This window comes from Protopterus annectens, chromosome 9.part0 (assembly GCF_019279795.1).
Source record: "Protopterus annectens isolate FY-2018-M chromosome 9.part0, PAN1.0, whole genome shotgun sequence".
Lineage (NCBI taxonomy): Eukaryota > Metazoa > Chordata > Ceratodontiformes > Protopteridae > Protopterus > Protopterus annectens.
Window position 1 is genome coordinate 1,150,814,970 of NC_056743.1, and position 15,691 is coordinate 1,150,830,660.

A 15,691-nucleotide genomic window follows, 5' to 3' on the forward strand; every position below is an offset into this window, starting at 1 on the left:
TAAATAAAAAGAAGTACTAATCCTAACATAGATGGCATAAAGGTATAGCTGTCAGCACTGCTGCTTCCTACCATTGGTTATCCAGTTCAGTCCTCAGCTGGAATGCCTTCTGTGCAGAGCCTACATTTACTACCCTGTGTCTACATTGGTTAATGCATGATGTTTTAGTTTCTTCCCCCATACCAAAGATGTGCTGCAGGTGACTCAGACATTCTCCAAATTGCCAAAAGGTATTTATGTATGTCAAGTGTTTGTGTATGTGTGGGGTCTATGTCATATTGTCAAACAGCCACATTGTCGAACGTTATCTCATCAACAATGGATGCCATTCAACTCCCCCCCCTTCAGAGATCGCACCACAGTGGGGAAAAGGGCACATTTTCCTGATCCCACAATAATGCAATCTCAATCAGAACAGTTCGACAGCCTGCATTGTCATGAGATGACACGGACAACAATGTGGCCGTTCAATGATCTGACATAGACCCGCATGTGTGTGTGTGGGGGGGGGGGGGGATACAATGGGCTTGTGCATTGTACAAGGATAGTTTCTGTGCCTTGTACTGATCAGGAATCAGGATAGGCTCCTTCCCTGCACTATAAAGTTGAATTGAACATACAGTTGTAAAAGAAATGAATAATCCTAAAATATTTTTTACCATTGGTCCCTGCTGCTCATCAGCTCCCTCTCTGACTATCAACTACCCTCATCATCATCCCCGCAGACCCTTGGCTAAGCAAGAGAATGGAGCATGCAATTGGATATCCATGCTAGCAGTTCCTGTCTTCCAGAGGGGACATTGCCAGTAAACAGAGCAACCCACCATGCTTGAGCACAGGAGGAGGCTTTCACCATTGTTTTTCAGAGAACTCGCACCTTGCACTGTGCTCATTGAGTTTCCACAACCCTACCTCCAAGCAAAGGAGAACAGGCCAAACCTTTTCATTCCTCGCCCACCCTGCACGGCTCCTCCTAGTGCCAGGGTCACCAATCAAACCAAAGTGATCTGGGTTGCAGTCAGGACTCCATCCATGTGCACCATGGATTCAGGCAATACTAACATACCAGTCTGCAATTGTTCTCCTTATGAGGTTTGATTTCTGTTTTACAATACATACATTGTACATTAACCTGCATCTTATGTGCTCATGTGACTAATTTTAGAACTATTACTCGCAATATACTTTACTGTATATACTGCTTTCTATACATGTGACACTCTCTCAAAATCTTTCTCTCGTGTTCATTTTCATTTACAAACTGTTTTATTCTCCATGCCACAGTGCACTGTTTTATGCTTCACGATAAGAATACAGGTCTAACCTTAAATGGAGTGCTTATTTAAGTCACCTTTAATATTTGTTTACATTTCTTTCTCTGAAAATCCTCACTCAAGTTCTTAGCTTTTTCTGTCAATGCTTTAATGCATTATTCTGTGCAGATGTCTATCTTATATTGCTTCCAACTTCAGATTATGATATATTTTGCCTTCAGTTCTTACACTGACATCTCATACAGTTTTACATTTCTGCTGTTCTTTCTTTGGTGAATATTTCTGGTAACAGACATGATCTTTTTACTATCTAACCCCAACCAAATTCTAGCCCATTTTGTAGTTTCTGTGCCAACTCCTTGCCTTGTTTTTGATTTCTGGATCTCTACATGAGTGTCATCAAGTTGGCTTTCCCCTTCCCCCTTCCTGTACTGAATTGGTACATCGAACTATTGATCTACCTTTTTCTTGTTAAGTGTAACAGCTTGAAACACTGTCCCTCTCGATGTTTCATTTCTCTCTCTCCCTGCCTGTTCTTCCATTGCCATGGCCACTAATCGACCCCTAGATGCCTGGGTTGTAGTCAGGGATCCATCTCTTTGCACCATGGATCCAGGCTGTTCAAACATAATAAGCATTTTTGTAACATAATTTATCATACCTCTTAAAATCACTTTGCAATACACATTTTCTTATATTGCCAGGTAAAGTTCTTTTAAACCTGTCTATAGCTAAAATTTCTAACATTTTCACTTTACTGAGGTTCAATCCAAAGCTTTAAAATATGTTTAAAAAGTACTCTTTAGTCTATCAACATTAAAAGTCCAGTTATAAAATGTTATTGCTTATACTTCAAGGGTTATGCAAGCCCTGACCAAAAGTTCTCTCTTAATCATGTCATAGTCCATTAATCATTTCCTTCCATGTCCATATATGTTTTCAGTGCTTCTTGTTATCAACCATGATGACAGGATATTTGCACATTCTGCTTAGTCCAAAAATCTTTTTGGTGCCATAGAAGTCAAAAGCAACAAAGTTGCACCTCAGGTCATCCTTTCTGGTTAGTTTACTCATACTAGGTATAGTCTTGGGGTTGGTAGCTAGCTTTGTCCAATATGGCTAGCTGTTGTAGATGCACTGCTTTTTGGACAGTCCACACCTGTGACTCCACAGGTCCCTGTAGTAAGTCCTCCATGGCTGAGGTCACCAGGAAACCATACCAGAAACACAACAGTTACAGTACTTTAGGGAATTAGCAGCCAGAATATCGTGTGCACTAAGCAAACGAGGTACTAAGAGGATCTGACAAAGCAGCAAGTCTCTGGCCAGCTGTGGGCATTCTCTACAAGTTTAAATCCAAGAGACACTAGAGTCAAGACTTCCATAAAACACAGATATCTGGTGTTTTCTTTTTATATCTGATTCAGCATATTCATTATCAGATCTGACCGGATCCAAACTCAGCACTTTTCAGAAGCTTTGGATCCAAGGCTTTGACTTTTCCCCTACCCACAATTTCCTCTGTTTCCCAGAATACCTCAGATCTCATTTTCTGCTTGATCCATAAGGACATGGTCTTAGAAGGCTGATTGTTTTAGGCAGATAAGTGCTTCATTAGGGATATTTTCTGTGCTATCCTTCATAGTCAGTTCCTTTACTTATTATTTACTTAATCTTCTGATACTTCTTTCCTAACCACCCCCCCCCCCAAAAAAAAAATCCTGTTCTTCAATATCTCTAACCTTTTTAATATCTTACTGCTTTTCTGCTTCTTATTTGTATGGATTCTCTTGACTAGATTTGGAGGTTTTTACTTAACGCTTTCTGCATTGTGTCAGATTGGATCGGAAGATATCCTTCCTATACCTTTGTCAGATCAGAGGAGTGTTTCTTTGGCTCAGACTGCATCATCTACATTCAAGGCATTTGAAAGGATTCTCTTCAGACTGGGACAAGTCTTGAAGCCAAAGCCTCAGACTTGAGGCTCGATCGAGGTAAGGTCACTTTCAAAGTTTTTAAATCCGTCCTTCTCTCTGGTGCCTCAACACTTGATAGCTCAGAGTGTTGTCAGGCTCAGAGCCAAGATGGATTGGAGAGGAGGCTGTCCCTCCTGTATCTTTTTCAAATCAGAGGAGTGTTTCTTCAGCTCAGATTGCATCATCCATATTCAAGGTATTTGAAAGGGTTCTATCCAGATCGAAAGTTGTCTCTGCCATGCATGGCTCTGTTCCAACCTCCATTAAATATTGCATTTGAATCCACATAGACTGGTTCAGTAGAACAGTCAGCCTTCTTCAGTACTGGGGTTGCTCACCATGTGAGCTCCCAGTCTGATTCTAAACCTTCCCTGGAAGCCCATACAGGTCAGGTTCCTAAGAAATGGCCCTGTAAAAGCAGACACTTAAGACTGCTCTCTAGAGTCAGTCACTGAAGATACAAAGAAAGTCACTGAAGATACCAAGAAATTCAGTCATGAATGTAAGACCATAAAATACAGTTAAATAATAATATAAACACTTTTCAAAGTTCAATTAAATTTCCTTAGTTAAGCATTCCCTTATTATTTCCCAATTTGGCCAGAAATCAAACTTATCACTTAAAGGAGTACAACAGGTTTCTCTAATGTATTCCTCAACTTCACGGCCCTTTTCCTCCCTATTTACATTGTCCTCTGTAAAGCAACAACAATAAAGCATTTACAATTTTTATAATTCCCCTTACGTCTGTAACAGAAGCCTACCTTCTCATACTGTGACGGTTTCACTTACAAAATGATTCTCTCATGTTTGAATAAAGCTAGCTGGAGTCGCCCAATTACTGACATCATTGAGGCCAGGCAGTGCAGGTACTTTTTTTTTTAATCAGTTCCCTCCCCCAAAGTGACATCACCACAGCCGTCATCTGATTCCAACTAAAATAATAAGACCCACCCATTCTGTGATGTCAAGGCTCCCTTGTCCTTCCCCCAGCCTGATTGCTGTTCATTTTATTCAGTAGTAGTGTAGTAACACCAATGTTTGGAAACACAGAAATTTAGTATGCATACTTGTACATTCTGCATGGCAAATGATGCTTAGGTGGTGTATCACTTGCATACTTCTTTTGTTGTATTTGCACCAGATACTGCTAGTGTGCAGTGCGAGAATAGAAAGATTAAAACATTACCCTGGTATCAGAGGTGGCAGTGCAACATATTCATAGTGGCTTAACATGAGAGTAGCTCTAAGCAAGCACCATGTGAAACCTGAACAAGCACCTAGAATTATTCAATGCAGCTTCCACACCTTAAGTCTGAAAATTAATTCACATACTCACATGAACAGGAGTAGATGCATATTGATGGCTAAAGGTGTATGGGCATGTCGGGTGGTTACTACACTGCAAAACTGGTATGCAATGGTGGAGATATTTGGAAGGCATGAGCAAACACACCAGTATATTAAAGCCATAACACCAATTGAACTGGAGGCTGGCAAATAGATTCAGTAAGGGATTTTGTCCATGCACAAATATTTCAACAATGATTCTTTGCAGTGGCATCCATTACCTGATTCAAGGTAAGTTAACCTTGATGTCCTTTGTTTTAAAAAAAAAAATCAATAAAAAAATTACTTTGTTATAAGGGACTTCTGGACACAAGAAAAAGGAAGAGGAAAATATAGCAATGTGGTTTGTATGTACAAAGACAAATCCAGTGACGCTGCAAAAGGTTTTTTTTGCAAACCAACCAGTGGAGTAAAAACATATGAAGGCAAACACTGCATACCAACACACTTTGCACATGTAAATCTCAATTTTTAACAAGGTGGAAGCATGAAGTGATACCTTAACACTTAAATTAATAAAGATCTAAACTGGTTAATAGTATAAATGTTTTATTCTTTAGCTCCTTGTGCAAGACCTTACTGGATGTGATTGCAGTCAAGTAAGGCCATGGCTATAGTGCAGCAAAAAATGTCCCCTCTAACAAAGGAAGAGGTAGAGCAAAGATTAAATTACATGAGTCAAGCACCCTACTGAGATCTGCCAATCAGTGGAATTACCAAGGACTTTGACAGCTAGGGAAGCTAAGTGTTATGGGGGAGTGGGGAAGTAAATGGACTGGAATTCATTGTCTCACAAATTAGTGCCATTTAAACTAAATTAGAAAAAAAGGCAGCAGTAAACAGCACTTTGAGTGTGTTCTGTGGCATTTGCTCTGTTTCTGTTTTAAGTAGACATCCAGCAGCAGGGAATGTTACTCACACTGTTCTATTTTACTCAGTACTTTGTACGCATGCAACATCTATGAAATGACAGGAACTTTAGGCAAATGGAGGCCTGCATGATGTAACATTTTTGAGCCAAACAATGATTTCTGGGAAACTGGATGGCAACCTGATTTATCCAAACCATGTCAATATGCCAGCCTCCAGGTGGTCAGAGACTGGAATTACATATAAAAATATTTAAAATCCTGTAAATAATCCCAGAGTGCTGTTAAAGTGTAGGAAACATCATGCCATGATGTTTTAAACATGTTTTTTGTGTCTGTGGGTGTGGTACTCCTTTAAGACATAGATAAACATACCTTAACAGAAAAGAAATCAAACTATATTAACGTTTCCAGTTACATAAATTATACATCACACATTTTTCTTTGTACCTGTCATCAGTCAAACATTATATAACTTGCTGAATTCCTGCCTTCCCTTAAACCTCACTCCTCCTGAACATTATTCTGCATGTATTTTCCCACAACTTCCATTTATTTCTTTGTATTTTGCTCCTTCCCTTTCCTAAAAATTCCTCTTCCAATTCTTTTATCTTTTATGATACTTAATACTTCAAATGCAGTTGGTTTACATTTTGATTTCCATTTTCTAGTAATTGCTTTTTTGGCAGCCAACATAAATAAACTTAATAAGGCCTTACTATGTCTGTGCAACTTAGATCCTGTGTCCCAGCTCTAAAGAATCATTTTCTATATTGCAAACATTTGCTCACCCAGTATTTCTGACAGAGTACTCCGTAGGTAATTTTTAAAATCTGCCAACTCATTACACTCACAAAGCATATGTTCACAAATACCTCTTTCCTCCCCATCATACCTCCAAAATTTGTTATCTACCTGAGGAAAACTTCTTTGAAGTCTGCATGGAGTATAAAAACAACTATGTAAACACTTTCAAGTAAAGATGCTAAACCTTCTGGACTTTGTGGCATACCTGTGAGTCATACATATGTTTTCCCAACGTTCTCTTGCAAATTGCTTTTCCTGTCTCTCTTCTCATTCTGCTTGATTCTTACAGTTGTCATGTAATATTTTATATGCCCTACTAATTATCCCTTTTTAACAGCAGTTCTTATTCTAGATTCAATTAAAAACTCTACCAGAACAGGTCTTTCACTTAAGTTTCCCTTATCCCTTTCTTTTTGCCTAAACTCTAACATCAGTTCCTGGTAGGGAAGGCCGTCTGTAGCCTGCAATCCAAATGTCTTCTTGGCCTCTTCCCAATCCATTACCTTTCCCTCTTCGCCAATTGTCTCCAGTAAACTCCAGCCCTCTCTTGCCTAATTTTTGTACTCCTGCTTGCAGTCATCCCTATAGGCAAAATCTCCTTTCTCCATTCTCATGTTGGCTTAGTTCTTAGAATATTTTCTGCTAATTTACAAATACAATATTCTGTTGGTTATTATTATTCTCCTTAAGGATCTGCACACAAATTCCCACTATCTCTATTTCTTGAACAGACCCCCCCTGCTACATCATCATCCCTTCTGTTTTGAATTATAGCCTTCTGCTTGTGTTATGTGAATGAACCTTAACTGTGTAGCTCTAAAATATCCCTTCAAATCGGGTGACCTAAACCACCATATTCTGTTGGAATGGTCAACTTATTCCACTTAACTCTCGCCCTCTTCCCCTCCCAGATAAATTCCTTCAACTTCATCTTGCCCTTAATCCCAGAAACTACCCTAAGAGACCCCTGTTAAAAAATTAAATCCTTAATCCTATACAGCCCACCCTGTTACAGGAACAGACAACATGGATATGCAACTTTCAAATGTTTCTGTAGCCAGCTTGGTAGATCTGGGCATCCTAAGGGAATGTAGCAATTGTCTCATGTTCTCAGACAACTGGTTAATCATTAAGGAAAATAAAGTATGCAAGAGACGTAAACACACAACTTCCTTGGATGCAAAAGTCTTCCATACAAACAAAGCTGTCAGGAATACCCACAATACATCCCTCACACACAATGCCCACCACACACAGATTGTCTTATTCTAAGGCACTTCAAAGAAACCTTCCTAAATCTAAATCTCAAAGACCGCCAAAGCCACCTGACAGCAACACTTCTCCTCAGTAAACACTAAAACTCACACCAAAAGTAACACCAAAACAACTGACATAAGCCTACACCCATTGATCTCCCGAGAGTAAAGCCCATAAGGCAAGCATATACTTTACCTAATACTCTTGTCATTGGGAACTTTACTGTGCGACACACAGATGCCCCACTCACCAGGTTAAACAAGGAGAAGCTAACGGTTATTTGCCTATCTGGAGCTGGGATCCACAATACCATGTATGCATTCAAGTCACGGCACCACAGGTAACCAACATGACTCTATCATAGACCACATGGGTGCAAATGACCAGAGTCATACCTCACTGTAAAGAGGCATATGGATTTCTTGGAATATATGTTACATATAAGTACAAGTCTTGCATTGAGCAGCATTCTACCTTCACCAAGGATGATGCCACAGTATGAACATAAAATGATTGGTTTTGTTTCTGGTGTCACTCCAGGGAGATCTAATATCTGTTGGCATGGAAGGATATGGTCAACAGACCCACGTTGCTTTGCCAATGATGGGCTGCACCTGACCGCACCTAGGCTTTCAAATATTGGCTAGAACTTTTTTTTAGAAAATGGCAAAAAGACAAAATTACCAACATAGTGAAAAAGTGTCCAAGCAATCTTACGCTATTACTGTTCAATGCTAGGAGCCTGAACAAAAAACTCCACATGCTTCAAAAGCCCTCCTCACTCTGGAGAGTTCAGACATCGCTGCTGTGACTGAGACTTGGTTTAAAGCTGTAAGAAATACTTCAGTAGTGAAACTCTGTATAGCCAACCACATATTTAGACCAACAACTACACAGACTGGGGCCAAAGGTGGAGGTGACTGGGGCCAAAGGTGAAGGTGCCTCGATCTATGCTAGCAACAAAGATACTTCTATGTTGGTAAAAAAGAATGACATCATGGAACTCATCTAAGTGCAAGTCACCATAGACCAGGTCCCTCACCATATCATGGCTAATTACAGGTCACCATCTATGCTCCTAAGATCTCAAAACTCTTACCTAATCACACTACAGGCATTTACCATTGAACCAAAACTCTATTCATGGATGACTTTAACTACCCCTCTATAGATTAGGAAACTTACAAGTACAGTGCTTCCTGCACTTTATTAACTCAAACACCAAGAAGCAGATAGTGCATACTGCAACCAGGGGATCAAACATACAGGACATGGTACTCACCAGTATGGGAGAGAATTGCACCCTGCTTTGTGTCACATCGTCACTAGTAAGGTCGGATCACAAACTGTCTCCTTTGAAGTAAAAATCAACCTGGAAAACCCAACTAAACCAGTAACATAACTATTGCAAGTCAAACTATATCCTCTTAAGTGGTAGTCTGTCAAAATTCAAGGTTTCCTCTAACCTCGAGACCAAAGACACATATGCAGAATTACTTACAGAGTCCCATACAAACATGTGAATGGCTGCATGGTAGCTGCTGTACACACCAGAAGTAAACCCAAAACAAACATTAAAAACAAACCTCACTAGTAGAATCCTCACCTCAGCTGGGTGTAGCATAAAAGAATATAACTCATGGTCAAAATCAGGAAGAGCAACTCTCTTCGCTCATTCCCTCTAATGGAGCTTTGGCAGTTTGCAGTGCAACTTTCAGTGGGCGGAGCCTATGTTTTTTGACAGATAAAATCATGTCTTCACATTTCAAACAAATATTCATATCTGTGGAAGCATAGAGGACATTAAAAAAGTGTAAAATTCAAAGTAAACGCAGTAACTACTGAGTTCCTAATATTTTGTAAACAGCTTACAATATCTGAGCAACCACTCAAGCTACTCACATACTGTCAGCAGCATTTTGTTCATCCAGCAAAGGGCTTTCATATGAGGCTGATCAGTGATGTCTGTGCTACTTCAGTGCTGAGATATATAGAAAAATATGAAATTTATGACAATTTAAATAAATGTTATATGAACAAGAATCTGTTTACCTACACTATACTGAGGTCAAATATCAATACAGTTATGCTTGCCAGTGTGTAAGCTTTAAGGTGAAATATTGTAATACTTTGTATGTAATACAGTTTGGGAATTATTAATGCAAATATAAACAAACAATATTTGTTTCCTAGTGGCGTCATTAGGATGTTAGTACAGAAGCACCTGGAGGTGTCACTTGGCTGTAATGAGTTAAAGACAGGTGCTCTCTTATTTCATTACTCAAGAAGCTTAGAGGTCTAATTACATCCAGAAAGACAAGCTACAAAGTCAGGATGGCCTTGCAGGCTAAGGACAATCACAAGGCCTTCTTCAACTATGTGCAGAACCTTAGAGGTAACACACAGCAGTGTGCTGAACTGGTGGTGAACAATACCACCTTCACCGATCAAGGTGAGATAGCAAATGTACTAGATGGTAAATTCAGCTCAAGCTTCACACCCCAGCTCTACCAGCTGAAATCTCCTCCAACATACTTTCCCCAGTTATCAGTAGAGACCAGGTACTGGCAGCACTTGCTAAATTCAATAACATCTCCTCTAAAAGTCCTAACAACATCCCCGGTTGCCTCCGCAGTCTGATCATGACCTATAAGGACCACTCAAGGAAATCTTCAACTACAGCCTTGAAACAGGCTATGTATGTTCCACGTGAATGGAAGACCACAGCTGTCATTCCCCTTCACAAGGGCAGACCATTAACCGACTCTGGGAACTTACAGACCTATCAGTGTAACAAGCCTAATATGCAAAATCATGGAACAAATTATAATGGAAATGATAAACAAGGACATTGACAACCTACACACAATGGACCCATCCCAATTTGGCTTTACTAAGGGAAGGTTATACCTCCTAACCTGGCAGACTTCTTTGCAAGGGTCATCAAGGCCATGGATGAGGGTAAAACAGCGCATACAGCATATCTTGACCTAGCCAAGGTATGCAATACAGTACCCTACTCTGGCATTGCTGATAAGTTCGCTCAGCAAGGCATAAATCCCTATATAACTCAATGGATTGCCGACTGGTTCACAACAGGAGCCAAGAAGTCAGAATCTGTGAGACCACCTCCACCAAGAGACCAGTCAGGAGCACAGTACCCTGGGGCTCTGTACTGGGCATGCTTCTGTTTATCATCTACTTCTCAGAGGTCAAGGCTAATGTTCAAGGCCCCTGGCTCACCACATTTGCAGATGACTATAAATTGGAAGCTATTATAGATTTCCCCAGAAGACGCTAACATCTTGCGTGAGGGTTTAACACAGACACATGACTGGTGCTAAAGCCATGGCCTAAAATTCAAGACCAAAAATGCATTCTAATGCCCTTTGGGAAACTGTCAACTCAGGTTAATTACTCCATCAATAAAATACCTCTAAAAGGTGAGTCAGCAGTAAAGGATCTGGTAACATATATAGACAGCAACCTGGCCTTTGAACAACAAGCAGCTAAGACACAGATACAGGGAAGTTATAGTATCACTCAACTCAGCCCTTATCTGACCTGTCAGTGAATACAATGCCCCCTTTGGCAAGTATCTAACAAGACACTTGCACCTGTATAGCTGGGTATACTGTATTCTGGTTCTCAGAACCCAAATGTTTTCTGGTGCATGGTTAGGCTTGTTAGGGCCGCAGTGGTCATTAGCCTAGTAAAAGCGTAAGAACTTATGAACAACATAACAAACAGTATGCTTCCCAGGCTCAGCAGTCACTGTTATCACCATACCTTTATTTTTTTGCTTGCTTGCCTGCTCTGTATAATTCATGAATTATTTAGTACCTTTATGCTGTACATCTGTACATCAGGCTTTCATGCATGAGAAAATAGCTACCTTAGTGTTTTTGTTCAGACTCATAACTGCAGTTCCAAGCATTACTTTCTAGCACAGGTATGAAAACAGTCATCTGTGACTAATAACTTGGCTTGGCAATCTCAACTTACCATAACTCTCCTTAACATACTTTAGTTTGCCCTAGAGCCAGAATTAGTGACTTAACTAGTAAATTATGTGTAGCTAATGATTTGCCTCAATGTCTGCTGAAATTAATACAAGAAAGAAAAATCATGAAATTCACAGAATGCCAAAATTGTTTGAAAACACAGCAATAAATATTGCAAAACTATGTGAAGGCAGGAAACAAATGGTGAAATACATAAATAATGTTTTCTTTCCATGAAACATTCTTCAGAATGTTTTAAAGTGAGAGAAAGTACTTCATGATCTGAAACATTTATGACTGAGTGAAGCAGCTGTCTTCCGGCATTTTCAGGTGCATCTAATCTTTAGGTTTGAAACAGTTGTTAATTGTAGCTATTTATGTTCTGTTTCAAAACTAAGTTTAGACCACACATCCTAGCTGAGGTGTGATGCTGGACATCTGTGCCTGATAATATCAACTTAAAAAAGGCTAACAGTGCACACTAAGTCCCTATGTTTAGACTCAATGACTCAGGTCATGTAGCTAGAATCCCACTAACTACTTTGTTTTCTTACAGTTATAAATACAACAAATTTAGCTAACATTTCCATACAAATGGACTGTAGAGTAACTACAAAACAAAAATAGCTCTGGGAAGAAAAAAAGAGGTAATACAACCTGAGCATAGCTCAAGAAGAAATCCAGACGAAGCCATAAATAATGGGTGGGTAAAGGCCTAAAAATAGGGACAATTTTAAGTACTGCTCTTACAAACTTCAAAGTTGATAAAATAACAGGTTTTGCATTAGCATGAATTTTATAAATGATATGAAGTCAAAAACTCAAATTTCTGTCATTATTTTCTGACTTCAGTCCTCAATAATTTGCCAGTGATGTGCCAGAAAACCAAAATTTTTAGTAAAACATACTAAAATATGGGGCAAAAATCTGGGCATTCTGCAAAAATCTGGACAATGGAGAGATATGAACCTGAATCATGTTTTCTTTTATATAACAGTTTTGGTGCTGAAGTATAAGGAAAATAATTGTGTGATAAAAATAACATTTCATAACACTGCCTTTTAATTTCTTGTATAAAGCATTCAGCATCTGTAGCTCTGTCCTGTTATGTAATGATGTGAGCCTACTTTAGGTTTTTTTGCATTGCTTACTCACTCATTTGGCCTGACTCTAGCAGTTTTTCAAATAGAACTTTATTTCATGTTTCATAAACTGTTTGAAACTTATATTGCACTATGAGTTTTTGGAGATATGAGTCAAGAATTCAGCAATACTTACTTGATTAGCATAACTAAGAACCTCTGCTAGTAAATGTATGACACTACCAAAGATCACACTATATCACAGGAGAAAGGTGATCACTTTTTTGTATGTAATTGTTAAATTTAGTGCATTATAAACAGAACCATGGAAGAAGCTCTGGTATGAGTTAGTTAATATGAAATTGAGAAATGACAAAAGTAATAAGCTACATAACATACACAAAGATGGTAGTTTAAAGATTTTGCTCTGTGTACCTTTGTAAAACTTAAACCATCAGTTCCATGGAAACAGAAAGTGTTGAACAGGTGCAACAAGTGTGAAAAAGTGTGCAGCTGGCAAAAACGGGTTTGGCAAAATGCATTAACATGAACAGTAGTTCACTGCATTAACATCTCTTAAACTGCATCGCATCACATCAGCAGCACAGGAGATCAGAATCATCCTATATGGGATAGTACACTCAACAATGGAGCCTAACAGACTTTTCAATGTCACAATGGAGAGATCACAGGTTTTATTCCATGTAGCAATTATCTTGGTTTTACTTCAGATTCATATTTATAATAACTTCAGAGGTCAGCATTATCAGTTACCTTTATTCCCACAACAACATTTTGATCTTGAACAAGCTTTCTGAAAAGAACGCCATCCTTTGTTGACTGATACAGAGTCTCATGGAAAAAAATGATCCCGCCGACAGAATCTGACATTTTGGTAGCAGTGGCAGAAGCAGATGTGAAAAGCAGCTCACGGAAGGCTCGTCGGTTTTCCTCAGTATTTTCCACGGAGATCTTCTTTAGTCTGTTGCCCATTGTGCCTATGAAATGAACAAGTAGTAGGAACATGTTACTACACACTACAGGGAAGTGACTTTCTTAGGTCAGTCTAAAGGCTACACTAGCTGCTACAGAAATTCCACCACTTTGTTACTTTCTTTTCAGGAATCAGAGGTCAATTAACTGTGCATACAAAAAAAAAAAAAAAAAAAAAAAAAAAAAAAAAAAAAAACAAGGCTTACCTTGAATCTTGGACTTATCTCTGAAATCTACTTTCAGATGTATTTCTCAAGGTGTTCCACTAAACACAAACCCCAAGTAATATCCACCTTTAGCTGGTTTTGTGATAAAGCTATGACCCAAAAAACTCAATTTCTAACTTTCACAGGTGCTATAGAAGCTAAGCTGCTGGCTGAGGTAGGAATTACCTACTGAAACTGGCTCGCTGTATAGTAAAAAGTATCAGCAGTGCGGAACATGGCACAGACAAGGTGTAATAGCAAGGGCTTGGTCTGTCAAATATTGCAGCTGCACTGTAGACAGAAGCACAAGTGTCCTCAGATTGACAAATGCAGCGTGCACATCAGCAGCAAGGGGAAGAGATTCACAGCGTAAAGAAAAACAGCCAAAAAGAAACATCTAGAATGACAACACACCAGGGCTACTCTGTAGTTTTCTGAGCCTTAAGTGTGAATAGTTCTTGTCTGGAGGCTGTTCACAAGACAGACCCTCATGACACTGGGAAAAAGATGCCCGAGTTGGCAAGTCTGCTATCAGAACAATAGTGGGTCTGGGATACCAGACAAGCAACTGAGAAAAACAAAATATCCACCTTCAAAGAATCCTGAAACTTCATTCACTCTCGCCCTCTTTATAGTTCTGACAACTTTACAATACGTTGATTTGCTATACCCCTCACTCAATTAAATAATTTCACAGTCTTTAAAAGGTATAAATGTCACATACCAACAGACTCATCAGCAGCCAGGATACCCTTTCCTTCTGCCACAATTTTCTGTGCTATGTCTGACAGAGCCTTCTTCTGTTCTGGAGTTAAACTTGGGAAGGGATGCGTCATGGCGGCTGGCCTGAATCCCCATGTAAGAAGAGAAACAGGAGAGAAGAATAAACATAACAGATTAGAACATATGTGCTTATTGTGCTAGACAGTATCATATCATATCATCTTTTGGGTCATACTGATAATTCAGAATTTAAATATTTCACAATTTTATCAGCTAAAACACCACTGCCACTTAGAAATCAGTTTATAATCTGCATTAAAACTGTTCATTTATAGCTTAAAATGTAAGATTACATAAAGGTTTCTGCAGTGAGAATAAATAGCAGATGTAGAAATTCTACTCTAAACTGACTATAAAGATTGCAGCAAAATTCAGAAATTGCTTTTGTTTGGGGGGAGGGTGCAAAGTCCTCTCGTATCCTTTATTAATATTATCAACTCTAAGACCACTGTACCTCAAGGAAAGTTCTATCAAAAGGAGTACACCTTGTCACTTCACATTATTCCAAAAACGTTTCATTACAAAAACAGAGTACTACCGTCATAAATCTGCTAGGTACATACACTGTATTCCAAAAAGCACTGCAAGGCATAACATCTGAAAGCAGTGTACAGGAACTCTAATGTTCCGTACATTTGTGCCACTGAGGGTAAACAGTGAACTTTAACCTCAGTGAAATTAGTATAGGGAAAGTGTGAGGTGCATCCAGCATTTGACAGGGTCATACACAAAACACTGACCAATAAATTAGAATAACTAGGTACTGATGTACTCTTCATAAGATAGATAGCTGCATGGCTTACAAACACAATATGGCAAGTATCATAAAGCAAGTGGATAGGTAAAATTCTTGGTTACAGTTAGGGTGTCCTACAGGGCTCTGTCCTAGGCCCTTACTTGTTTAGATTTTATCTAGGTGTTCTATAGTCTGTATGGAGATGACTTGAAATTAGGTAAACCAATTATATGTGTTACAGATAGGGCATGTCTGCAAAAGAACTTGATCGAATTTGACCATTTGGGCACAGGAAAATAATATGCCAATAAATACATCAAAAACTAAGTATATGAGATTTGGGAGAAATAAACT

At 39.0% G+C, this 15,691-nt stretch overlaps 1 protein-coding gene across 2 annotated transcripts in view; it reads right to left on the reverse strand.

Moving 5' to 3' along the window:
* ALDOB (aldolase, fructose-bisphosphate B) overlaps positions 1-15,691 on the reverse strand; it is a 159,712-nt gene that overhangs the window by 117,670 nt on the left and 26,351 nt on the right. For both annotated transcript variants that reach the window (XM_044084019.1, XM_044084020.1), the window contains 2 exons: positions 14,543-14,664; positions 13,394-13,617 (listed from right to left, as the gene is read on the reverse strand). In XM_044084019.1, coding sequence (XP_043939954.1) covers positions 13,394-13,617; positions 14,543-14,654 — 336 coding nt within the window. In that variant the 5' untranslated portion in view covers positions 14,655-14,664. The remainder of the gene's footprint in view (positions 1-13,393; positions 13,618-14,542; positions 14,665-15,691) is intronic.